The sequence below is a fragment of the Lepidothrix coronata genome, unplaced genomic scaffold (genome assembly GCF_001604755.1).
Source record: "Lepidothrix coronata isolate B3197 unplaced genomic scaffold, Lepidothrix_coronata-1.0 Scaffold66, whole genome shotgun sequence".
Classification (NCBI taxonomy): domain Eukaryota; kingdom Metazoa; phylum Chordata; class Aves; order Passeriformes; family Pipridae; genus Lepidothrix; species Lepidothrix coronata.
Window position 1 is genome coordinate 1414186 of NW_016690246.1, and position 25497 is coordinate 1439682.

Below are 25497 nucleotides of genomic sequence, written 5' to 3' on the forward strand. Positions count from 1 at the left end.
GGCTGGAGCACAAGTCTTTTAAGGAAGGGCTGAGGGAGCCGAGTTGTTTAGCCTGGAGAAAAGGAGGCTGAAGGGAGACATTATCGCTCTCCACAGTTACCTGACAGGAGGTTGTAGTGAGGTGGGAGTCAGTTTATTTTCCCAAGTAAGCCACAGGACAAGAGGAAATGGCCTCAAATTGCACCAGGGAGCTTTAGGTTGGATATTAGGAAAAATTTTTTCAGCGAAAGGGTTGTCAAGCCTTGGAACAGGTTACCCAGGGAAGTGGTTGAGTCAACATCCCGGGAGATGTTTAAAATCCATGTAGATGTGGCACTTAGGGACATGGTTTAGTCGTTGACTTGGCAGCACTGGGTTAAACATTGGACTCAATGATCCTAAAGGTATTTTTCAACCCAAATGATTCTATGATTCTCCCTTTGATTTTTCTTCACAAGTCTTCCCATTCCCTTGCTTTTCTTCCCTCTTCTCATGGTAGGAGAAACATTGTCTTGTGATCACCCATGGGCAAGAAAAATTAAGATTTTTTGCACCTTCATTAACCACAAGCTAGCACTAATAGAGTGCACTGGCAATCCACACTAGGACTAAATACAGCCCTGGACATGCAAGTAGACTTCACTCTCTAGAATATTTTACAAATCACAGTTAGATTTATCTGAGACAGGATCATGGACTGATCTTTTAGTAAAACAGGATGCTGCATATACCAGTAACATACAGTATGGATTTTTGCCTACAATATTTTTTCAGAACTTTATCTGAATATATTAATATATTTTCTATATAAAGACTACAATATTGTTCTCCTGCACCCTAACTCCTCAGAAGAGAAAACAATAAATTCAAAACCATTTTTATTTAACTCTTCCTCTTTTTTTGCTCCTAATTTACAAACAGGTGTTGTAAAGATCTATTTAAAAAAATCATAAGTTACCTTATCTCTAGGCTGCTGATTCCATTCACTGGCTTTGTGTATTTTAATGACAGTCTAAGGAAAAGAAACAGATTTTTAATGTTAGAGTAGTCAGCTTTAATTAGATCATTGTGACATTTCAATTGGAGGGAATATTCTAAATCAGTAGGCAATTACAAAAGTCATATAGCAAAGGTTTAGTACACAGAAAAATATGACTAAATATTTCTAGGGTTTCGTTTACCCAAATTTTCAAAGTAAAGGAAAACTGAGATTATGTTTCATTAATGTACTTCCAGTTGAATTACTAACTAGTAACTAGCAATACTCCCCTTCAAGGGAATGAAATTATGATTTCATTAATGCAAGTAGATTTCTGTGATTGTGAGATTAGACACAGGGAAACCTGTTTGGACCAAATATAAACAAGCAAGGAAGTAAGGAGCACAAGAGGGAAAGAATGTGAAAATAATAGGCTGCATCTGAGCAATTTTTGTGGTCTTGATTTATTTCTTTTCTTTTAAGAATATCCACAATTTTTTTAAAATTTTGAATGCTGTAGAAGAAGAAAATTAAACTAGCACTAATTTGACATTGCATTATTTCTGGTTAGTTTTCAGAATCACATGTATTATGAAATTTCTTGTGCTACTCACGTTGTGTTGCTGTCTGAGCACTCAGAGGCAGAAATATCCACATTCCGTGTTACAAATGTTGCATTTGTCAAATCTACAAAAACTGAACTGTTGGCTTTGAGGCTGAAATTACTAGCATAAAAAAGGATGCATGTATAATTTCCAGTGGTCATATTCAGAGGAGGATATGATAAATCATCTTCTTCATCAGTGGCCATTAATTGACGTCTCAATTCTGCCACCACATTGGTCCTTCTAGAAATCTGGAATAACAGCACATTAACAATTCATCTCCTTTGTAATAGTTCATATCAACTGAACACTGATCTTCACCATTCTGTACCATGAGCACCCATTCTTCTTAAATCCTCAGTTAACCACAGTGTTTGTTATTGTCTGTCTATTTAACTGGCGGTGTGGAGGCTAATGAGGCAGTGTTAACCTAGGTTCCCATGGCCAGGTGTCCACATGTGAAAACAACTGCCACTGATACTAGGCAAATGAATGTAAAACCATGCTGGTAGTGTTGTCTTAAGATAGTAGTATGCATTAGTGCTAACAGGCAAAAGAATTAAAAGAATTAATTTTCCCCTAGAAGGATATACTAAAAGAAATGAATGTTTTTTTCTGCACTAAAATCACGAGAAAATTTTAGCTTACCAGTTCAGAGACCATCACCCCTTAACAACAGTAATAGTTTTTGCACTCCTTATTTTAACAGGCATGAAAGCAGACTACTTAACTACAGCATGATTTTGTTTAGACTCTTCTGATGGTTTCTGGAAAAAGAAGACCTATGCCTATTTGGCTGATGTGGTGAACTCCTGCAAGAGACACATTTGCTTATAGGAGATTTCCAGGAATTCCTTTTAGTACGTAATGTTTTAAAAAATGTGCCCAGAGCATCCTTGGTAAAACAGCCCCACTGATATCAATAGTTAAAACTAGCTGACCTTATTAGACAATAACTTTACCCTGTTCATGTCATACTCCTCACTTTTTACTCTGTTCATATCTGGGATATTCCACATATTTTTAAGTCCCATGTCAGCTTTACAACTTTGTATGCTACAAGTGGTCTCTACCCTTGTATAACTTTGGGGTACAAGAAATGAAAGCCATCACAGGAATTACTAGAACAATAATTACATAGAGCTATTGCCTGGAACTACTTTTCATGGGTTTAGAGACAGTCAAGGACCATTTTCCAAGTCTGGAACAGAGGGTATAATATCACTTTATAACCTGCCTTTGGAGAGGAGCCCCAAAAGATTTTGTCACCTTAACCGCTGCTCTGTAAATGCTCTTGGCCATCTGTTATTTGTAACATGTCTTTGCAGATCCCTCATTCTATGGATGAAACAGAATAGGCTACATTAAAACCCTTTGACTAAATGCCCCAGTGAAGACTGCAATCTTCCTCTCCCTTACATGCATACTTTATGAATTTCTTTTTAATTCAGAGAAGTCTCTTTTCAAATACATCAGAACATGCATTATTTTAAATTAATACCATTTTCTTTAAAAAAGAGGGTACAACAAAAGAAAATATTCAAGTTTTGATATAAAACTTTTAATCTTTCCTTAGGCTTTCCTGAAATGTAATCATTTTATTTCAAACTGAGGGGAGAAGCTGAAGTCTAAATTATATCCTGTCTAACTATTGACTTCACTATGTGGGCCCCGTCTATCGCCTAAAGAAGGCTTAAAAAAACACCTACTAGTAGCTGAAAAGAATGCTACATTGGATACTGTCATTAGGAGAACTTGGGAGATGAGGTTTAAGTACCTTAAAATAAAAAGAAAGCTATTAAAATACAGTCATAAGACTATGGTTTTATTTCTGTTGCTCTCCTGCCAGTACTTTGTCATGAGGTTCTCACATAGAGATTCCCTTCCGGCTCTGAAAAAGCATATGAACCAAAAGAATGTTTGTCCAGGAAGAAGGCGTTTCAGGGACAAAGAAATCCACTAGCTTTCCATTATTAAATCTGTTTTAATGAATTTGCCCATGCTGAAGAAGGGAGGCAACACAGCTTCCCAAAAACACTCCTAAAAAGGCTTTTGTTTCCTTCATATTTGTGAATGACAGTATAGGCATCCATGGACTGTGCAGCCCAGAGAGTCTTTATTTGCACAGCTATAGGCAGGTCGGATCACTACACTAAACAGGAGCCCAAAATTATCAGCTCTCTGAAGAAATGTCCCCCAAACACTCACTGCCTGTATATTCACCCCTTTAGCCTGGAGGTGCATTTTACTAACATACCTGTGGGTGAGGTAATTCTTACACTGAGTTATTGTACATCAAATTAGATTATTTAGGAACAATCCATAGTGGAAGTGTTGCTGATCATTAAACCATACTTAATTCTGTTGTTTAGTGTGCCCTACATCTTTACCTAATCTGAGCTGCGGGATGTGTGAGTCACCATCTTGTTCTCTGGATTTCTCAACGGCATTTTTGATCTCAGATGTGCAATGAACAACCACAAGAACTGATTAAATAAGATACAGAAAAGAAAGGGTGTCATTTACATTTTCCTAAACCAGAACTGAATGCTGTAATTACTTAGCTGAACCTGCAGTAGAGGTAGCCTGAACAAAATTCTTCCTTTTGACATGTTTTGTAAACCTTCTAATTCAGATTAATCTCTCTAGGAAAGGAGAAAGGAAGCTGATCTGGCAACATCCTGATGCACAAACACACTTATATTTTTCAAAGCAAACAGACCTTACATCCAAAATTATTCACTTGTTTTGTTGCTGTTGCCACAGTTTTGTTGGCTGTTCAAACATAGAATGGCTAGAGACAAGAAAAAAAGATTTGGGGCCATTTCATGTAATTGAAATTACAATTGAAAACAAATATAAATCCAGTGGTTGTAAATATATAGGAGAAAAATACAAAATGCTGTGAAAATGAAACTTTCATTCACTGAAATGATGAATAGTAACGAACAGCAGAAAAAAGCCACATTTCACATGAATTTTAACATAGGATTTAGTGCAGTATAAGAATGAGATATTGCTTAATAGCATTAATTTTCACAAATGAAGAAAAGAACCTGGAAATATTTCAGAAATGTATGTATAGGCCAAAGCTCAAAATACATTGTGAAAGAGGGGGCCAAAGAATCCTTTTGGGCCACTTGTAATGGTCTGAATCCTGAGGTGAAAGTTCCAGCAGGAGAGGGCAGGCACTGTAACTGCTATCACAGCACCTCAAATACCTGTCATCTGAACTGGATTTTGGGTTTAGCAGCTGGAACTGCATCTACATATCATGTACCAACTGCAATTCTATTGACAGGATACCAAACTGACTGTATGCCTGCATTTGCTGTTAAAGCAATTTTTCATAAATTGCTTTAACAGGGACCACTAAAATCTTTTTTTTGCAAGGTGTCCTTTAAAAAATGTCACTAGGAAGCTGCTAAGTGCTCAGTACAGGGGTACTGAAGAATGGTAGATCATGCTGCTTGCTGGGGTTTGGCTGTGCCACATCAGAAGCCACTCAGCATTCACATCCCAGCCAAGTATCAGCACACTACAAATGCTTTTCCTGAAATTACCATTTCAGATTTCTTCCCACACAAATCGGACAGTTTTCCTCTGTGTTTTCTAACTGATGTAGCATCATGGCCTCACTATGGGTAGTATCACCATGCCCTGTCCTAACATATCCATTTTTCTGAAGGATAGTGTACCGGAAATCTGTGGTACAGGCAATGGCTGGTTGTATCTCACTGCTAAAGGTCAACAATTTGAAAGTCAAATATTAGAATTTGGTATAACTGTAAAAATGTTCTTTGCAGTGTCAAGTTTATAAAATCATGCACACAGCAAGTAGAAAGAATGTATTTGATTGCACTTATTTCATTCATCTGTCAGTGCAAGACTGTAGCATAACAGTGCTTTAAGCTGTCAAAATCTAGAACATTAAGCAAAGAGTTACCAATTATCTCAATTTTTGAAAGTGTGAACTGTTTACATTTTTATGATTTCTAATCTTTTAGGGGTTTTGGTTTTTAATTCTCCTCTAGGCTGACTTGTGGTTGCTGCATTCTTGGAAGTGTTCAAGCCCAGGTTGGACAGGGTTTAGAGCAACCTGGTCTAGTGGAAAGCGTCCCTGCTCCTGGCATGGGGGTTGGAACTGGATGATCTTTAGAGTCCCTTCCAGCCTTATTTCACATATTTGTATGGCAACTGTAAGCCTAACCAAGATATCAGAATAAATGTCAATAGCAGGACATTTTGACCAGAAGAATTCTTCATGTCTATTTTCCATCTTTATTAATATTTGGATAAAGCAGGAGAAAAAGAATACACAGAAATGAGGTACATCACATCAATAGCAATCATTTACTAACAATGATTAACATAATTTTAGTGCCTTGTAGGATATATGACCAACCTTACTATCTCACATTATTATCTGATGTCCTGTCAGACATCACACGCCCTGTCCAAGCACACATACTTCTAAGAGAAAGCCAAATGGCTTGGGCACTGTGACACTCAGCTTGTACCTGGTGTTCTACATCTCCCTGGGTTTTTCAGAAAAGCAAGGCTGGGACATGAATGTTCAAGTCAGAATGTATGCTTTACAGTAAATGATAATGATCTCACTGTAAAATAAAATATTTTCTTATAAATGATAGAACTTTTATGACTTGTGGAGAGTACCCAAGTCATGACCAAATGCTTCAGGAACTTCTTTTAGAAGGGACAATAAAGCTGCAATATTTTTTATGCTGCTCAGTTCAGCCATGGCGTGCATAAACACGATCTACAGTGTCAGCTCACGTGCTTAGGGGCCAGATGGGCTTCTTCACATGCCTGTCTTTTAGCAGCACCGGGCTATACAAAAGATCTCTTGACTGTGATTTACAGAAAATATGAGTACTCTGTGACACAAACATTTTGCAGAGACAAGTGAGTTAGCAGTGACCATGAAAGCAACAGAATCCACTGCAGAGGAGGGTGGTGCGATGCAGCACTTGTGAAACCAATCTTCTTAAAAGGCCTTAAAATAAGGCAAGGAATTTTTGCATGTATGGCACAAACACGCACATCCATAAATGCCAAAGTAGTCCCAATTTTCTAAAGAAAATTACATTTCCTGTTATTTTCTTGCTACAATTTTTAGTGGATTTTTATATGAAACTTCTTCATCTAACTTCAGAAAGAGCAGGAGTTAGTCTATAAAAATATCCTGAATTTAGAAAGTAAAACAGACTGTGTATAAGCTGGAGTAGCACTTAGTTCTCCACCATAAATTTCATTTAGGAGAAATAAATCAAACACAATTATTCCAATGAAAACAATGTCTTGGTCATCTTCAAGAGTGTTAAAACTCATTCAGACCTTTTTAGTAAATCTGATTTTGCAATGCAATATACAAAAGAGAAAAAAATGTATGAGGAGTTGCACTGTAAAACAGAATTAATTCTGAAAGGAATCTACCAGATGTATGATTCAAGGAATATTTACTGATGCCAATCTCCCCAGTTTTAGCATTAGATTTCTGGTGCCATTTCAGGCAATTCTGCCATGGAGATTAAAGAAGCTACAGATTTTGCATAATTTTAGACTGCCAGGGGAATACCCACTTCCAACTGGTTGTTTTCCCCACTTTCTTATGTCCATATGTGGAATTCAAGTTGCCATGGGAGATGTGAAAAAGGATGGAGGAGTGTCTGCTGCAATAAAAGGAAACAGATACTTAATGAGAGTTGGACAGAGGTTATATGGGGTCTGATGGGTTACCTAATTGAAAAATGCAGATAGGAGCCAAAATGTGTTACTCACAGTGCTGGGAGAGTTGCCAGCGCTGTTTATCCCAGATGTAGGCTAGTCACAGCAAATTAAAAATCTGAAGACCCCTAAAATTCTCCCTTCCTCTACTTCATATTCTGATCCTGCAGCACTTTGGAGGACTAATCTGCAAAACTGGGGAGCCTGTCTCCCTTTTTTCCTAACTTGAAGAGAGATGTGTGGACAAGAAAATAACATTACATATTACCTTCAAATTTTTATTGATAATTCAAGGAATTTACTTTTACATCTTTTACTTTAAAAAATTACACTTAATTCCTCCAGTTCCTCAGGTCTGTCCAGAATAAATTAGCTGCATATTTTTCAGATTCTCCCTGTAAAAATACTGTATCCGGTGTGACACCACCTTTCTTTGCTTTCTGCATCTCTGTGTGTGACAACTCTTTTGGAGAAAACAGAGAAAGACAGACCTTGCACTGCAGCAACTTGCCAGAGGAGTCTAGCTCTCTCTTCTGAGTTTTACTGAATCAAAAGGTAAAGACCAATAAATCTAGAAAGATGGATTTTTTTCACAGAAAATCTATAAAGAGGTGCTTCTACTCTGCTTTCTTGCACTCAATCTCCACCTAATTTTTCTGACAGTAGTGTTTGTAAGATAGAAGGTATCCAAGATGTATGTAAGACAGAAGTAAAATCCACACCAGAAAGTCTAGACAAAGATTATCTTAGACATAATATCCAGGTGGAACTGTCACCTCTGTGGCTGCCAGCTACTGATCCTTGTCACGATGCTTTGATATGAGACTTTGGTAAATTGAAATTTATAAGGTGAGGCATTTTAGAAAGCAAATACCAACTTTCTTCCTGCATTTCTGTGGGACTGGTTTAGCAACTTGATGCTCATTGCTGTTCCTACACCATAGCCAAGCTTCTACATCACGTAATGGCAAGCCTGGTTGGGAATTTGGCTCAACCATAATCAGTTGCTCCTGATGGAAGTTTAGATCCTGAGAAAAACTGTGGATCAGGACCAAGGAATATTGTTACAGTCATAATTTAATTTCCTACAAAGGGAAGGAAGACAAGAAGTACTGCAGGTAGATATTTAGGGCAAGGCTGCTCTGACCACATGCAGAAGCTTCCTAGCTGTGCAGCCACACATCTCTCAGCTCCTGGCTTTTCAGCCCCAGGGATGTCTTTGGAGGATACACATACACTGTGATTCTCTGGGTAGATGTGATCATTTCCCATTTCTAACCCTTTGCTTCCCCAAAGTGCCCAAAATGGCAACATATGTCTGCCTCTGAAAAAGATCATGCCTATGGGCTTTGGTGACTGGAGATGGCACCAAAGACACAAGTCTCTCTGCTCACTGGTAACAATGAATGGTGAAAAGATTCAGAGGTCCCCCAGGCAATTTGCAGATGCTTAATCACAAGGAACTTGAGAATCCAGCCAGTTTCACTTAAAGTAGGGAAGACTGTACCAAGTTTGAGCTGCCACCTACCCAATTTCCAGCTGACAGTCACTTTTCGTTAGAGATTTCCTGATTGCCAGCAGAACAATGATTTATGTGCAGCAGGTTTTTGTTGTTGTTTTTTTTTTGTATGATGTGGCAATTATTTTCATTTTCAAAGGTGGAAATTCTACAACAACCTAACAAGTGAGCATGAGGAGGAAAGTCCGTGAGATTCTTTAGAATCTCTGTGAGATTCTAAGCTTTGCTTAGTCTGTTGGCTGCCTCTTCCGGCTCTTTGCCTTTAGTTAAATAAGTTACATATTACTTTTCACAGTCCTGTCCCAGAGAAATGCTATGTCAATATCCCAAACTTCCACTGCCAAGACATGAGAACAGCTAAACTGTATGAGAACAAAGGTCCACCTAGCTCACAGCCAGTGATCCTGATTGTAACTGGCAGCTAAAATAAGATAAGGGTAAATACAAAGAATACTTGTCCTGGGATGCCCTCTTTGATTTCTGTAATCTCTGGGTTAGAAACCTTCAGAGCTGAAGGCTGCATTCAAATGAACACATGTATTAGGATCTTCTTTCCATCCATCCTTCCTATTTTTCTTCCATTAGTTTATCTAGTTACTGAAAGCTATGTGCTTTTGTCATCCAAAAATAGTTTACTTTGTTTCTTTAAAGGAACTTGGTGCCCCTGAATTCCTGTGTTATGATCTGTGAGTGATGACAGTCATGAATACTGTCCAGAGACAGTGAGTAATTATTTCATGTTCAGCCCATCCATGGTATTGGTGGTTTTATTTATTATTTCCCTCTTGAATTGTCACTTTTCCTGCCTAAAATATTTTAATCTCATAGCTTTATTGTAACCTTTGGACATGGGAGTCCGGAACCACATGCACTGTTCCACTGGCAGACTTGGACTCACCAAGGGCTTAGTGAATTAATTGACGATTGCTGCTTTGCCCTCCTCCTTTCCAAATGATGGGTAACGCTCTGCTTGCTATTCATCCAACTGCTGACTGCTGGGGTGTTCCAAGAGATCTACCCACATTTGCGCTGTGATCCCTCTTCTGAGAAATAGCAGCCACTCACTACAGTGTAATATGAATATTTAAGGCTTTCCTTATGTGTTACTTTTTTTCAGACGGGATTGCATCTGTATTTTTATCACCCAGTAATGCAGTGCTGTGAGTGGTTTCTACAACTTGTCAGTACATCAGCAAACTCTGGCACCTTTGTATTTCATCCCCCTTTCAATACTAATGACTCTGTTGAACAGCACAGGCATCAGCATCAATCCTCATAGAATCCCACTGGCAAATACTCCCCACTGTGAACATTAATCCTTTATTTTTACCCTTTGTTTCCTACCTGTAATGTTTTTTACTTCGTCTCTAAAATAATTCTACTTTTTTATCTTTTTTACTCTGGCAACACAATTACTTCTACCTGTACATTTTATGCCTCTCAGAGAACACTGAATCCATATTGTATTTTCTTTATATATCCACATATATATGACTTCAGTTTCAATTAATTTTGTCAGTGTGGAAGGTAGGCTTTCTGGTTGTATTTCTCCAGAGATATGGAGCCTCTTTCCAAATGCCATGTCGCACTTGAAAATTCCTCATCCTCTGAGATGAAGGCCGAACTACTTCATAATTTTCATATATATTATACAAATTATAATTTAAAAGTTGTACATTAGAAATCACGATGACAGTTTGGCAGTTTCCTATTTTAGTTTAAACTTAGGTGAAAAATATACAACCTTGATGATATGACACTATTAATTTTATTGATTTATTCTGAAATCTCTTCTATTGCCATCTCAGTAGCAGAAAAAGCTCTTGATGCTCAACGATTTTTGAAAAAAGTCTCTGAACTGAGAACTTGTCTATGTTCTACTATAGCAATAATCAACACACAGGTCATTTGGTTTTGCACAGTAACTCATTTTTCTGAGTTCCTCTTTTTTATTAGATCCAGTACTCTCTGAAAGAATTCCCGTATAATGTGTTTTTATGAATAGTTTTTATGTCTTGTGCATATCATTCCTCTGAATCTCTTTAGGCCTGTCATATAATATGGTACTAAATTTGCAAGAATTTATATTCCTTTTAATTTTCCTTATGCATACAGGAGTGTGCTTTTTGAAACATGGCTTTATTACTTCTATCTCACTCTGCTAATTATGGCACGGTTGGGTATATTTCCATGTGAGGAGAAGGGTGAGGGGAAAAATGCTTTTTTACATAGATTTTGACCTTTTAATATGTTGTGTTAAAACTGTTTGTATTCCAGATAGAAACAGTGTCAGTCAACATAATTAGTAGAGACTACTGGACAATTCATCAAATCACAGATAGATGGATTATTTAGATCTTTAGGTTAAAGTCATATCACTTGGATGCTGTGTTCAGCCTTTGTCTTCAAAGACTGTTCTCAGAATAGGACTCTAGAATTCTCAGAATATTTATCTTTGTCTCCTTGAATCCTAACTTCTTTTAAGATACAACAGCAGTCCTTTACATATCTATTCTCTCACTCTAATACTTTTTTAACCTTGGAATTTTCCTTCCTGAAAGTTTTTACCATGCCTACCAACATTTCATATCAATATGCTTGTTTACAGTTACACACTCCATATAGTCTATCCTATTTTAGCCTTATACTTTAATTTTATTCTAAATTATTAGTTTATGACCTCTGCTCATATATAAATATATATATATGTATCTTTTAGAGTATTCATTCAAATTTTTATACCTACATTTTACAAATTCCTTTTTTTTCTTGTGAGACTATTCATCCTCACCTGTGTCCTTCTCCACCATCCCTCCTCCACTTCAGTTTTCCCAGTCCTTAGTTTTAAATGCAAAATAAACACAACTTGCTAATTTGATCTGTATGGAACATTTGTACAGGTTTCATCTATGCCTTAAAAAGTTAACAGCAGAAAATAACACAATTGTTCTGATCAGATAAGAATAATATCTTACTTCCATGCTGCCCTTCATTTAGCAGTGAAGTCAATGAGCACATATATATATATATATATATATAAACATAATGTAGAATGTAAGCTAAAGTTGTAAAAATGTTTAAAGGAAGTGAATCTTAACTCACCTTAGTGCAAAGTCTAGAGTTAAAGGTTTTCAGTTAAAAGTTTTCAGTTATTTCTCTGAATTCCCCACTAACACATGGCATGAATCATACAGAATTGCTAACAAGCATGTCTCACATCTGTGTCATTCAATTTCAAAGCTAATTTTGCTAAATGTTTTCCTCTTTCTTTTTTCTCCCCCTAGCATGACAACTAACTGGTTACAACCAGCCTTAAATGATTCCTTGTAATTATTTAAAAATACTCTACCTGTATTAGAAAAATATACTCAAAACTGAGTTCTACCTGTATAAGAAAAGAATGCTCAAAACTGAGTTAAATAGGAAATAATCAAGTGTACATTCTTCATCTACAAGTCAAAGCTTATTTTTAATTATAATGGCATTCTTTAAGTGGGGAGAGAAGAGGACTAAAGGATGAGGAAATCCTCTGGTTTCTTCTTTTAGGCTGGAAACATCGATGCTTTATTATACTATGTTAAACAATAATTGCTCAAATGTAAAAATACAACACTAAATGAATAAGGCAATTCCTGTATTCAAGGAGGAATGAGGATATTAAACCTTCACCCCTGCAACTCCTGCAAATGGCATTATAAGCATTTTTCTAATGCTTCATTCATGGGAAAGCTCATTTTATATAGTGTTTAAGTATAGTAAATGGTCAAAAGCATTCCATTAACTAGAAGCTGTGAAGTCAATGGGGTGGCTGTTGCATCATTTAGTCTCCTCAGAGTGGTAAAAGGAATAGTCAACAAAACAGAGAGGAGCTGGATGTAAGCGGAAGATGAAGCAGAGCAAAATGTGATGCATTTTAAAAAATATGTTAGGTAGAAACAAAGAAAACGTAAGCACAAGCACTTGCCAAAGAACATAAAAACTTTTCATACTCTTTTCAGCTGGGGAGCACATCAATAGCACCTCAGGATACTATCAAGAGATGTTTTTTAAGAGTCAAAAGCAACCACTTGTGCTGCAGATTCCAATGTTACTTTTGGCTGAATAAAGTTTCTATAACTCATATTGCTTGGATCTGAGTGGAATCAAAGACTTAAAACACAGAAACACCAACTAGAGCAGAAAGCTTGTAAAATGAAGCAGCACAAAGATGATGGTAGCTGAAGCTCTCTGAAAATGTGGAGGCAGCAGAGAAGGTTTGCAGTGCATTTCACAGTGCATCTGTAACAAGCGAAATCAACAAAATGAATATCAGCTGGGACATAGCCATAAATCTCCTTTTAGCAATTTGTAGTCCCTTAGCATTCAATCTAACTGGAAAAAGATGACAACTATAAAACTCTCTTGCAGCTTCAGAAGAAAACTAGTAAAAATGTTACATGGACACCATGAGAATCTGAAGGATGGGAAACATGATGAGATTTATTATTTGAAGCATTAACTGTAAATCACTGCAGCCTTTTTAACCTCTCCAATTACAACAGCAGAGTAAAATTATGCATTACAACCAGAAGCAAAAAAACATAACTAGCAGCAAGTGCAAGTAGAAGGGTGAACTTGATCAAAGACTGCAAGAACACAGAAATTTATATATTCACGAGAACAAGGACTGCAGAGGCATTCAAGAGTGGAACAAGGACTGCAGAGGCATTTGGTTCTCCAGAAGAAAAATTAGCAATCAAACATGTTTCGAAGGAAAGAAAGGTCTTGGCAGGAGACTCCTCAATTCTTGGGACAAGTTTCTGTTTTTTAATGGAAAAAAATATGAGAAATGTTGAATGAGAGTTGTCTGACTAAACATATATCAAGATCTGACCTAAGCATGAGGACTGCCTTTATGGTTGTCAGAGACAAAGGAGATTATCATTCTGCAGCAGTCCCCTACAAAACAGTCAGAAGGATTATACCCTAAAAAGTCCTTGATTGTAAAGAGAACCTTGTTTGATAACTTCAAATGTAGACCTATACACTTCACTTGCTCAGAATTAGGTGTTACAAGTCATTCTCTCAGTGTCACCCCAACTCAGCCACACCTAGAAGGCAAAGCATTTCAGAACAAGAGTCATAAGACTTAGCACTTGCTTTGTTGGAGGAAGGCGGCTCTTTTATGAGATGATGGGAGGAATCACGAACTGCTTAGTGAAACCGTTTCAAGCAGGTCACAAACTAGTTTCTCTTTCAGAGTCTTAATTCTGCCTTCCAGCTTCAAATCATAGAATAGCTTAGGTTGAAAGATACCTTAAAGATCATGTAGTTCCAATCCCCTGCCGTGGGCAGGGACACCTTCCACTAGACCAGGTTTCTCAGAGCCCCATCTAACCTGGCCTTGAACACTTCCAGGGATGGGGCATCCATGACTTCTCTGGGCAACCTCTTAAAGTGCCTTACTACTCTCACAGTAAAGAATTTCTTCCTAGTATCTAATCTAAACATACTCTCAGTTTAAAGCCATTCTCCTTTGTCCTATCACTACATGCCCTTGTAAAAAGTCCCTCTCCAGATTTCTTTTAGGCTCCCTTCCCTGAAAGACTGCAATTATTTCACCCTGAAGCTTTCCCTTCTCCAGGCTGAACAATCCCAATTCACTCAGCCTTTCCTCATAGAAGTGGTGCTCTAGCCCTCCAATCATGCTGAAATTGGAACAGAACAAGAGCCAGCCTGAACAAATCTCCATCATGCACTGGGGTAATGAACTGATAATTATGATAGCCCGAAGGCATCTCTGTCTGCACTGACTAAACCAAGCAGCTCTTTCTCATCAAATCAGAAAAGAGGCTCAATCATAGGGGAGTTTTGCTTCCTGTCTCATTAATTCACTTTCTGTGAAGCCAATATCAGTCTGGAACCTTTTCCAACATATGCATTTCTCACGTTTGTTTTTCTCTGCTTGAGGCAATGGAAGAACAAATGAATGTAATGTGATGATGCTTTTTAGCCATTAACTGCCCAACAGCAAGAAGGTAGAGCTTCTGGGAGAGAAGCACCTCAAAAATGCCCATTTTGGGGAGCTTCATCATATAAAATTAATTTAAGTGACTAGAAGGAGTTGCCCTTTAATTTTTTTGAAGTGTAATACCCAAAGCTGATCTCCTTAATCACCGAGAATAAGGCAACTTAGTAAATGCAAATCTCTCATACTCAATGACTGCTATTGATTTACAAATGCACTAAGTAATGTAAACTCTTTCTCAATATGACTAAAGCCTTTTACTTCTCATATGTATTGATTTTGGCTATCACTGGGGAGCTTCTAGATCATACAATAGAAACTTTATAGCTTAAATGAAGGGAGTTAAGTACTTTTGCTAATGGTTATGAAACAGTTCTTATCTTTCATGGTTCAAGCACAGCCAAAGACATGCAATACATGCTAAGAAGAGGTTACATGCAAATATACAGACTGATGAACTCTCAAAGGTACATTATGCTGCCTTTTCTAGCTCTGTACAGAAGTACCTTGAGTGCAGTAAAATAACTTAAAGTTGTCATGAGGGGAAAAAATGTTTCAAATGGCATTTATAAATTCAATATAGCATTGAATTTATACAATTAAGAAAAGTTTAAATTGCTAATTTTTAAAAAATGTAGAATATCTTAAAAGACATTGATTTAATTATTTACAAGTGCTTCAGTTGCTTGAACTGTTACTTTAATTTAGAAAGCCTTTGAAATATGCAGAGATTTAAAACTCAACAAACTTTTTAAATTGATCAAAAAATTCCTTCTCTTAACTTTATTCTTTCATTAATTAAAAATATTTTTCATTCCAGTTCTAAATGCAATTTTCAGCTAAGAATGCCCATGTGCCTTTGGTTTCAAACCATAAAGAGCCACAATAATTAAGTAATTTTTATTTTTATTTTTGATCTTTTTTAAAGAAAAAAAAACAAAACAAACTCAGAGAAAAAACAGTTTACGACCTTTGCAAGAACAGGCAGGCAACTCAGGAAGAGTACAAGGATGTCATTAGGTCACATAGAGAGAAAATTAGAAAGGCAAAACTCAGCTAGAACTCAATCTGGCAACTGCTGTGAAAGATAATAAAAAGTGTTTTTATAAATATATTAACAACAAAAGGAATGCCAAGGAAAATCTCTATCCTTTATTGGATGCAGGGGAAAGGGGGGAATGTTGTAACTAAGGATGAGGAAAAGACTGAAGTACTTAATGCCTTCTTTGCCTCAGCCTTTAATAGAAAGACCAGTTATCCTCAGGGCAACCTGCCCCCTGAACTCGTAGGCAGGAACTGGGAACAGAATAGAATGCCTGTAATCCAAGAGGAAGTAGTGACCTGCTGTGTCACTTAGACACTCACAAGTCTATGGTATCAGATGGGATTCACCTGAGGGTACTGAGGGAGCTGGTAGAAGAGCTTGCCAAGCCACTTTCCATCATTTACCAGCAGTCCTGGCAAACCGGGGATGTCCCAGATGATTGGAGGTTGGCCAGTGTCACATCCATCTAGAAGGGTCAGCAGCAGTATCAAGGGAACTACAGGTCTGTCAGCCTGACCTCAGTGCCAGGGAAGGTTATGGACACAGATTATCTTGAGTGCAATCACACGGCACGTACAGGACCACAAAGGGGATCAGGCCCAGCCAGCACAGGTTTAGGAAAAGCAGGTCCTGCTTTTATGACCGAGTGACCCACATAGCAGATGAGGGAAAGGTTGGGGATGTTGTCTACCTGGACTTCAGTAAGGCCTTTGATACTGTCTCCCACAGCATTCTCTTGGAGAACCTGAGCATGACTTGGAGAGGAGCAGTCTTCACTGGCTCAAAACCTGGCTGGGCAGCTGGGCCCAGAGAGTCGTGGTGAATGGTGCTACATCTATTGGGGTTCTCCGGGGCTCAGTGTTGGGCCAGTCCTGTTTAACTTCTTTATCAATTATGTGGATGAGGAAATTGACAGCACCCTCAGTAAGTTTGCGGGTAGCACCAAGCTGAGCCAGAATGTTGATCTGCTGGAGGGTAGGAAGGGTCTGCAGGTGGATGGGGACAGGCTGGATTGATGGGCCGAGGCCAATTGTAGGAGATTCAACAAGGTAAAGTGCTGAATCCTGCACACCTGAGTCAAAACAACCCCACGCACCACTACAGGCTTGGAGCAGAGTGGTTGGAAAGTGGTCCAGCAGAAGAGGACCTCAGAGTGCTGGTTGACAGTCAGAATGAACATGAGCCCAGGTGGCCAAGAAGGCCAAAGACATCCAGGGCTGTATCAGAAATAGTGTGGCCAGCAGGACCAGGGCAGTGATCGTTCCCCTGTACTCAGCACTATTGAGGTCCCACCTCGAGTGCTGTGTCCAGTTCTGGGTCCCTCATGACAAGAAAGACATTGAGGTACTGGAACAAGTCTAGAGAAGGGCAACAAAGCTGGTGAAGGGTCTAGAGAGCAATTCATATGAGGAGCAGATGGGGTTGTTCAGCCTGGAGAGGAGACTCAGGGGAGACTTCATTGCTCTCTAGAACTACCCGAAAGGAGGTTGTGGCCAGGTGGGTGTTGACCTCTTCTCCGCGGCAACTAGTGACAGGATGACAAGACACGGTCTCAAGCTGCACCAGGGGAGGTTCAGGTTGGACATCAGGAAGAATTTCTTCACTGAAAGGATTGTCAAACATTGAAACAGGCTGCCCAGGGAGGTGGTGGAATTATCATCCCTGGAAGTGTGGAAGAAACTGGATGTGGCGCTTAGTGCTATAGTTTAGTTGACATGATGGTGTTCAGTCAAAGGTGATCGGTCAAATGATCTTAGAAATCCTTTCCAACCCTAATGATTCTATGATTGTGTTACCATATCAGGAACTCAGATGTGTTACCACTGGAACAGGTAGACGTGTTTCTTTCAAAGTTGCATTTTTTAGGATTCAGCCCATCTTTCGTATGTTTCTCTTTATAATGGCAACTGGATTCTGTTTTCCTCAAGGCAGGACTCTCTTCCATTTAATCACATTAAAATTAAAAATTGAATATTTTTTGATTGCAACCTGAATGTCATACAAAAAGATAACTCTTCATAAATAACTATTCTGCATTGCTATTTACTGTTAACATGATATGATGTGATCTATAAATGATGTTCTGATTATTAGCAGACTTTGCCTTCCAGCTGTAAATACTAAGCACTGACTAAAAGGAATGAAACCAGTTAATTTAAAAATGAATACATTACTAGCCTTCAATTAATTAATAACACCGTTTTTACTGAGCAGCCACTGCAGGAAGCTTGATAAGGTTCCATGCAGAACTCACTATGAAACCATTGGACTTAAATGGAGAAAAAATCCATAATTTACAGTTCCTAAAAACAACAAGTTCTAAAGACAATGGCAGATTTATGGTCTCCTAAAACAGTAAAACTTCTATAGTTATGTGATATAGCTATTGTACATGAAAATTCGTGTAATATTTTCTGGTCAAAACCTCATATAATACAGATTGCTTTCCTGTGTAATCTTGAAAATCATCTACAGCATTTCTCTGTAAACATTAAGTTGTTGAATGATAAAAATCTGACAGTTCTAGGCACTGAAGATTACTCACCCTTGAAGGTCTCACTGCAGTATAAATTCCTGAAAAATGAATCCCTCTTTCCTGCAGATCCATGGTCACTTTTCTGATTATTTTGTCTGTAAATAGAAATATGTATAATTTAACAAACTCTGTAAGATTAGAAAGCTAAAATCCTACAGTAGTTGGAGAAGTAATGAGCTAGATGTTTAAGCTTATTTGCTCTATTTAAGCAATTTAAGCGCTAATACCATTTATAGGTCAATAGGTAAAAATGGGATGACATGTTCAGTGTCTTGACAAATGCAAAATTTCAGTGAAATAATACCAAAAAATTACATTACAACAGTGCAGAAAAAGGAGTGATTTTGAAACTGAAAGGTAAGTATCATAGAAACAGTACCCGAAAGTTTGAACTTTGGGCAATTGAAAACAAGAGCAGAAGAAATCACTTAAGAGATGAGAGCAGGATGCATATACTGTTAGCCAAGGGACCAATTAATAAATAAATAATAAAGTTTAAGAAGTATTATTCTGTGAATTACAAAGTATACAGAACCTATCACTGAGAAACAATACTCAAAACACAGTGCTTACTGTGGAGTATAATATGCATAATATTGGCAACAATATTTCTTTTGGCTTCAGTGGATTTAAAGCCTGATTCTGCACCCTCAATGGGATACAGAAAATTTTGCTGTTGACTACAGTGGAGGCCAACGGAGAAATACGGTGGAATATTTCTGGAAAAGGAAGGAGAAGTCTAGTAAGGAAGAGAGGACCTTTCAAAGAAGTCAATTATGCCTCTACAGAAGATCCTCCTTCAGTTCTGAAACCACAGGCAGTTGCAACAAATACTTAAAACTGATAAGTATTTTCAAGATCTATGCAGAAATATTAACATCTGCTTATAATAAGGAGCATAATAGTTGTGAATCATGAACATTATTAGTCTTGTTATTTGGACTGCTAGAGAAACAAGCAAGCAGACTCACATTTACTGTTTCAGTGCCTTCCCACTTCTCATCCATGTACCAGACTGGTGAATGGATATTTTATAGGCTGGACACACAGATTTCTCAGGTTTTGAGGTTATATTTTACAGAAATTGTGTTTTATTTTCATGTACTGGAAATGGAGCTTTTATTATTATCCTCTTTAATCTCTTCTACTTACCCTAATTATGGTCTCCTGGCTGAGTAAAATGTTTAGCTTCTGTAAGAATGCAAATGCATTGGTTTTTCTGCAGGTTTTAACCAAACTGATTGCCTCATACCAGTCAAGAGTCATAGCTATTTAAATTTTCCTTCTAAAAATTATTGTTAAAAGGATCTACTATAAGAAATATACTTATTAGTCAGAAAAACAACTGCTTAACTACTACTACTGTAATTATATTGGTTATGGAGATCTAAGGCATTACATAACATAGATTCATAGATTCATAAGTTTTGGAAATTCTTATCAGATTCATAGATTTTGGAAATTCTCATCAGTCTCAGCTAAAATTTGCAGAAGAAAAAAATAATGCTTATAAAAATGCATAGATTGACTTTGGTTTTTGGTTTCATTAAAGAAATCAATAGCTTTCTGAAATAACATGTTATTTGCATTTCACTTCAGAAAGGAGCAACATGTAACTATAGTTACCAGTAGCATCTATAACTCTTGCCTTTGGGAAGATTCTAGGGGCAATTCCTTCATTCAGAGAAGCTTTTGTGAACAGAGTTGATATAGATCTTCGTCTGTGATCAGAACTCTACCTTGCTCATGAAGTATTTTCAAATTCTCCGAGGAAAAGGGCCCATACTTTAAAGGCCCTAAATTATATGCCTACATGAGAAGAGTAGTGCAGATTTTGCACTTGGCCATGCAAAGAGGCACATCTTCCCTGATCCACACATCTTTTTCCCAATTAACAGCTAGCTGACACTAACCCAAGAATTGGCATAGCCTGATCTTCCGTCCTCACCCATTAACTTTGCTTTTCCAAAACAAAGTGGCCTGAGACAACAGTGGCACGAGTAGACAGTGTGCCCTGGCCTCCAAAAGGGCCAGCTGTGTCCTGGGTGCATCAGGCAAAGCATCGCCAGCCAGTTGAGAGAGGTGATTGTCCTGCTCTGCTCTGCACTGAGGCGCCCTCACCTTGAATATTGTGTGCAGTTAAGCTAGACATTAAGCTATTAGAGAGTGTCCAGAAGAGGGCAATGAAGATGGTGAAGGGCCTTGAGCAGAAGCCGCTTGAGAAGTGGCTGAGGGCACTTGATTTGTTCAGCCTGGAGAAGATGAGACTGAGGGGAGACCTCACTACAATCTTCAACATCCTCACGAGGAGAAGTGGAGGGGCAGGCACTGATCTCTTCACTCTCGTGACCAGTGACAGGACTGGAGGAAATGGCATGAAACTGAGCCAGGGAAGGTTTAGTTTGGATATCAGGAAAAGGTTTTTCACCCAGAGGGTGGTTGGGTACTTGAACAGGCTCCCCAGGAAAGCTGGTCACAGTACCAAGCCTGACAGAGTTCAAGAAGAGTTTGGACAATGCTTTCAGGCACATGGGGCTGTCCTGTGCAGGGCCAGCAGCTGGACTCAATGATCCTTGTGGGTCCCTTCCAACTCAGCATATTCTATGATTCTATGGTTTGGGAAGCTTATTCTACAGTCTGTGCAGCTGATGAAAGAACTGTCCCATAGAGAAAAAGCCAATGTTTAGCCAAGGCCAACATTAAGCCAAGGCTTAATGCTCTGGGGACAAGAAAAGAGAAAAAAATAACTCCTCTACCATTCAGAGATGGAAATTAAACCACTTGAGTATAAAACCCATTCATTTTGGAGTACTGCAAAAACATAGAAAAGGACTCACTAATGATTTCAGTACTAAGGTACTTTTTTCTTAATTTCAAAACTCCTTCTGATTTTACACCCCCAGCTCTGAACAGAAACAGTCATTGGCACTAATAACACTGTTTAATTATCAGCCCACTACACTACACTGTATACCCCCAAAACTACCACGTCAGTGATTTGCAGACCTTATAACTCAATCCCTAATCTAGAGTTGTAAGTGAAAGCCCTGCAAAAAAATGAGATGCCTCTCAGTGCCTCTTTGGTGTATGGCACCTCTTTTTCAACCAGACACTAGGGAAGAAAAAGGTTTTTTTATAGTGTCATATGGAAAGATTCAACTCTAACAAGTAGTCCTTAATAACCACAATCCCAATAAAAGACTTTGATATCAAAGGCAATGAATTGTTTTACAAAGATTAGAAAAACATTTCCTATTCATGCAGACACCCTCTGTTGAGATCAAGGCCTTGGAACTGCTGGATGAGCCTGGCACCTTCAGCTCCCAGTGTGCAAGGTGAGAAACAAGGAGGCAGTCCAAGCTGCATGGAGACACAGGGTTTGTACTTGGAGCACAAACAAAGACCCATGCCTGAAGCAGAGATGAATTATCACTACATTTCAGGTCACAGAGCCGTATCCAGTTTGGTGGATTTTGAATCAGACACTCAGTATTTCAACACTATGATAATCGTCTTATAAGTATTTATAAGTGCTTATAAGTACTACAGATGGGGGGGAGTAAAATCTTTAAATAGTAAAAAGCAAAGACCAAGAACTAGAGTACACAATCAGCTCCAGTGACAACACAGAGTTAAATGATGAAATGTTGGTTATATCTTGGTCATATTACTTACCATTTTCAGCAATTGCTTCAAGGGTGGAAATCTCTTTTAAACCACTACAGAAAGAGTGGAAGAAAAATAATTAAAAATCTTTTCGAGGAGAAACAATGAGAACCACAAACGTATGAAGATACTGACTAGTAAAAGCATTACGGTCAGTGTCAGCCCCTCTATCATTCTCTCATCTCCTCCTAATGACCCTTTTCTTCTGCAAAGCCATTAAAAGTACAAGGACCATATCTTCAGCTGATGCCTTAAACCCCTCAAACTTCCTAGGCTACTGATGTTATTTTGATCAATCTTTGGGCAGCTTTCTTTTCATTTGGCATTGGCCCCTTGTCTACCATTAGTACATGAGCTCCTTAAGACAAGTATCGTGCCTCTTTTTGTGCAGTTATGTGACAGCTAGAATTGCACTTCTTTCGGACACAGATATATGCACCTTACACTGACATGCGTGTCATGATGTCCAAATGCCCAAGTAAAAGGCTGGGAAGAAGAAAGAGCAGGAGCAGCTGAGCAACTATGACTTATATTTTCTAAATATACGTTCACCTGAAGGAACAGTCTCACTCTACCTCTGTTAAATCACAGTCCTCATAGGGCTGGAAACATGAAGAATTATAGCCCACCTCTTCCTTCCAGAGTGATGAAAATTAGTCTCTTTATTCATATTAGCTTCAGGTTTGTCTGTATGATTAGTTGCTTGCTTATTTATTCTGCCAGTTTTTTTTGACCCCTGGTATGCCTTCTAGCAATTAATTCTGCAGGTTAATCATGTGTTGAGTAAAATAATTGAGCCTTTCTGCTAAAACTGTGTTGCCATTTAGTTTTATCAGCTGTCCCTTTGTTCTCATATAATGAGTCAGACAAAATAGACATGCCTGACTGCCTTGCTCAACATAATTCATCTATTACACCTGGTAAGCTCATCAGGGGGCTTTGAAAAACACTGAATTCACCCTTGTAAGAGCCCTGTAAGCTTCTATTCTGTTTTTTTAATTTCCTGAATACAACTGATGTTTGCAAAAGCTCTAAAATTCATGCACACATTTGGGTCAGTTCTGTTTGTGATAAGCTCCTACCTGACAAGTGGTTGTAGTTGAACCACCAGTAAGTTTCCTTCGGATGCATTCACTTCCAGCTGAGACACATCGAGATTAGTTACATTTGTTAACTTCCAATCTCCTGACTCCTGAAGAAAGCTCAGAAGATACCTGGTAGCCTCACAGTCAACAGCTGGCAAAACTAAAGATGAAGGAGAAGACTGAAGAATTTCCTGTAATAAATTTATGAACAGTTTATTTATTTGCTTAATATTTAGTTGCTTAATAATTACACACAAACCTTCTTTTTTTTTTTTTTAAGTATCCTTAATTTAATATTCAAGGTGAGGATCCACCATGATAAACATCATATGAATTCTCACCAGCCTGATGCTGGCTGCAGCCTGCTTCTGGAAAGGGGCAGTGGAGAGACACTTGTGTTGCTCTTATTCCTGAACATTCTTGCAGCAAGCTTAAAGCGCTCAGTTACACCATCTTCTTACTTGTCCTTTCCACACGTGTGGTGTAAGAGGAGAGACAGATGATGTAGAAGTTCTCAAGCTAAGAGTGTACTGGAGATGAGCGCTGCCAAAACCAAAGCTCACACAACCCTCTAACCAAATGCCCTCGTGAGTGACAAGGAACAATGTCAAACACCTCCAGTTCCAGCAGCTTCAGTAAAGAGTCATATTTTGCATAATAAACACTCTGTACATCCTGGTGGTACAGCACATGGTACAGACAAGTGTCTAATTTGTAACTGCTAATTAACAAAAGCTATATATTTCAGGATGTACAGAACCTCCAGACACAAAAACAAACAAAGCTTATGTCATGTACTTTCTACTTGAAATAGAAAAGTAGCTTTGTTTGTTTATAAAGCTCAGGCTGAATTGGTTCAGATGATAAAGCATCAAGGTATCCATCAGCTTATTTACAATTCTCATAGCTGAGTTTCTGATAAAAATACTTGAATGAAATTAATTGAAAAACATTCTCATTCTTTAAATTTTAAACCCTCATAGTCAAAAAACATCTTTCCAAAGATTTTTCTTGATAATAAAATTAAATATTTGCGGAAAAAAAATACAAGATGAAGACTTTGAAAATTATCAAAATTAATGCACCCCAACTTTAATGTTGTGGTAGGTTGACCCTGGCCTGATGCCAGGTGCCAACCAAATCTGCTTTGTCACTGCTCTCTTCAACTATACAAGAAAGAGAAAATAAAACAAAAGGCTCATGGGTCAGGAAGAGGTCACTCACTAACTACTGTCACAAGAAAAACAGACTTGACTTGGAGAAATTAATTACAACTTGTTAACATTGCTTTCCCATTTTCTACATTAAAGTCTAGACTAAGTCTGTCACTTAATCCAACATTCAGATATTCAGGTTGTTACAGACTCTTTCTCTCCCTCTGATGCAAGTGTTGGAGTGTTGCTAACACTTTCCTCCTACTGTTCTTTTTTCCTTTTTGTCTCTGGCTGCCTACCACTTTTTTGACCTGCTTTGGTTCTTTCTAATTGTTCACGTTTTCCTTCCTAGGCAAGGGCTAGTTATTTTCACATTTCTATAGATGCTTATAAGGGAGGATTATGCAGTATTGTCTGACTTGCCAGACTTAAATAAAAAACTGCAGAAACTGAAATAGAGCAGAAAGCACTGATCTTGTTCACAGGTCTTTGAGTAGCAATTTTAGCACCACCTGGAAGGAAAAGATAAATTTTGTTTTGTTTACAGATATGAATTTAGAGCTGAAATTCTGAGCATTTCAATGATTTTGTTTTATTTTCAATATTTTAATCCCTTGTCCCATAGTAGCAGCCAGAATGACAGCAGTCACTTTTTCCAAGGATATATATTAAGTAGATTACTCATATATTGTAGAATAAGATATAAAATGCATCATTACTGAGTAATATCTGAATTGTGCCTCTGCTCCTAACCAATCCTACACTGCCACCTGTCTCAGCATCCAGCCATTGGTATTCAACTGTTTTCCATCGGAAGGGTAGAAACAGCTGGATATCCATTCCTTAGCCTCAGTCATTCTAATCACACACATCTTGTTAGTCCATCTTGACATTTGGCAAGAGTGCACTTTTCTCTTCCATACCCCTATGTTGTTTTACACATTTTAGGATTTCAGTTACTACGCTTGTTCAAAACATGAGAACTCCAAAAGATGGTGGAGAATGAAGAGGACTATTGAGAAACACCTGATTTTTCATCAAGTTAAAGAAAAGAGGTACAACCACACAGTAGCTAGGAACGGGAGAGGGGAGGGGAGATGGAGAGGGAGAGAGAGAGGGGGAAAAGGGAAAGGGAAAGGGAAAGGGAAAGGGAAAGGGAAAGGGAAAGGGAAAG

At 38.1% G+C, this 25497-nt stretch overlaps 1 protein-coding gene across 1 annotated transcript in view; it reads right to left on the reverse strand.

The window, feature by feature from the left end:
• Nucleotides 1–25497, reverse strand: part of ATP6AP1 (ATPase H+ transporting accessory protein 1) — a 45807-nt gene that overhangs the window by 11549 nt on the left and 8761 nt on the right. Inside the window, exons 4-8 of the mRNA XM_017818253.1 lie at nucleotides 23167–23360; nucleotides 22094–22137; nucleotides 18428–18513; nucleotides 1573–1814; nucleotides 938–991 (exon numbers count right to left, since the gene is read on the reverse strand). Of these exons, the coding sequence (XP_017673742.1) occupies nucleotides 938–991; nucleotides 1573–1814; nucleotides 18428–18513; nucleotides 22094–22137; nucleotides 23167–23360 (620 nt within the window). The remainder of the gene's footprint in view (nucleotides 1–937; nucleotides 992–1572; nucleotides 1815–18427; nucleotides 18514–22093; nucleotides 22138–23166; nucleotides 23361–25497) is intronic.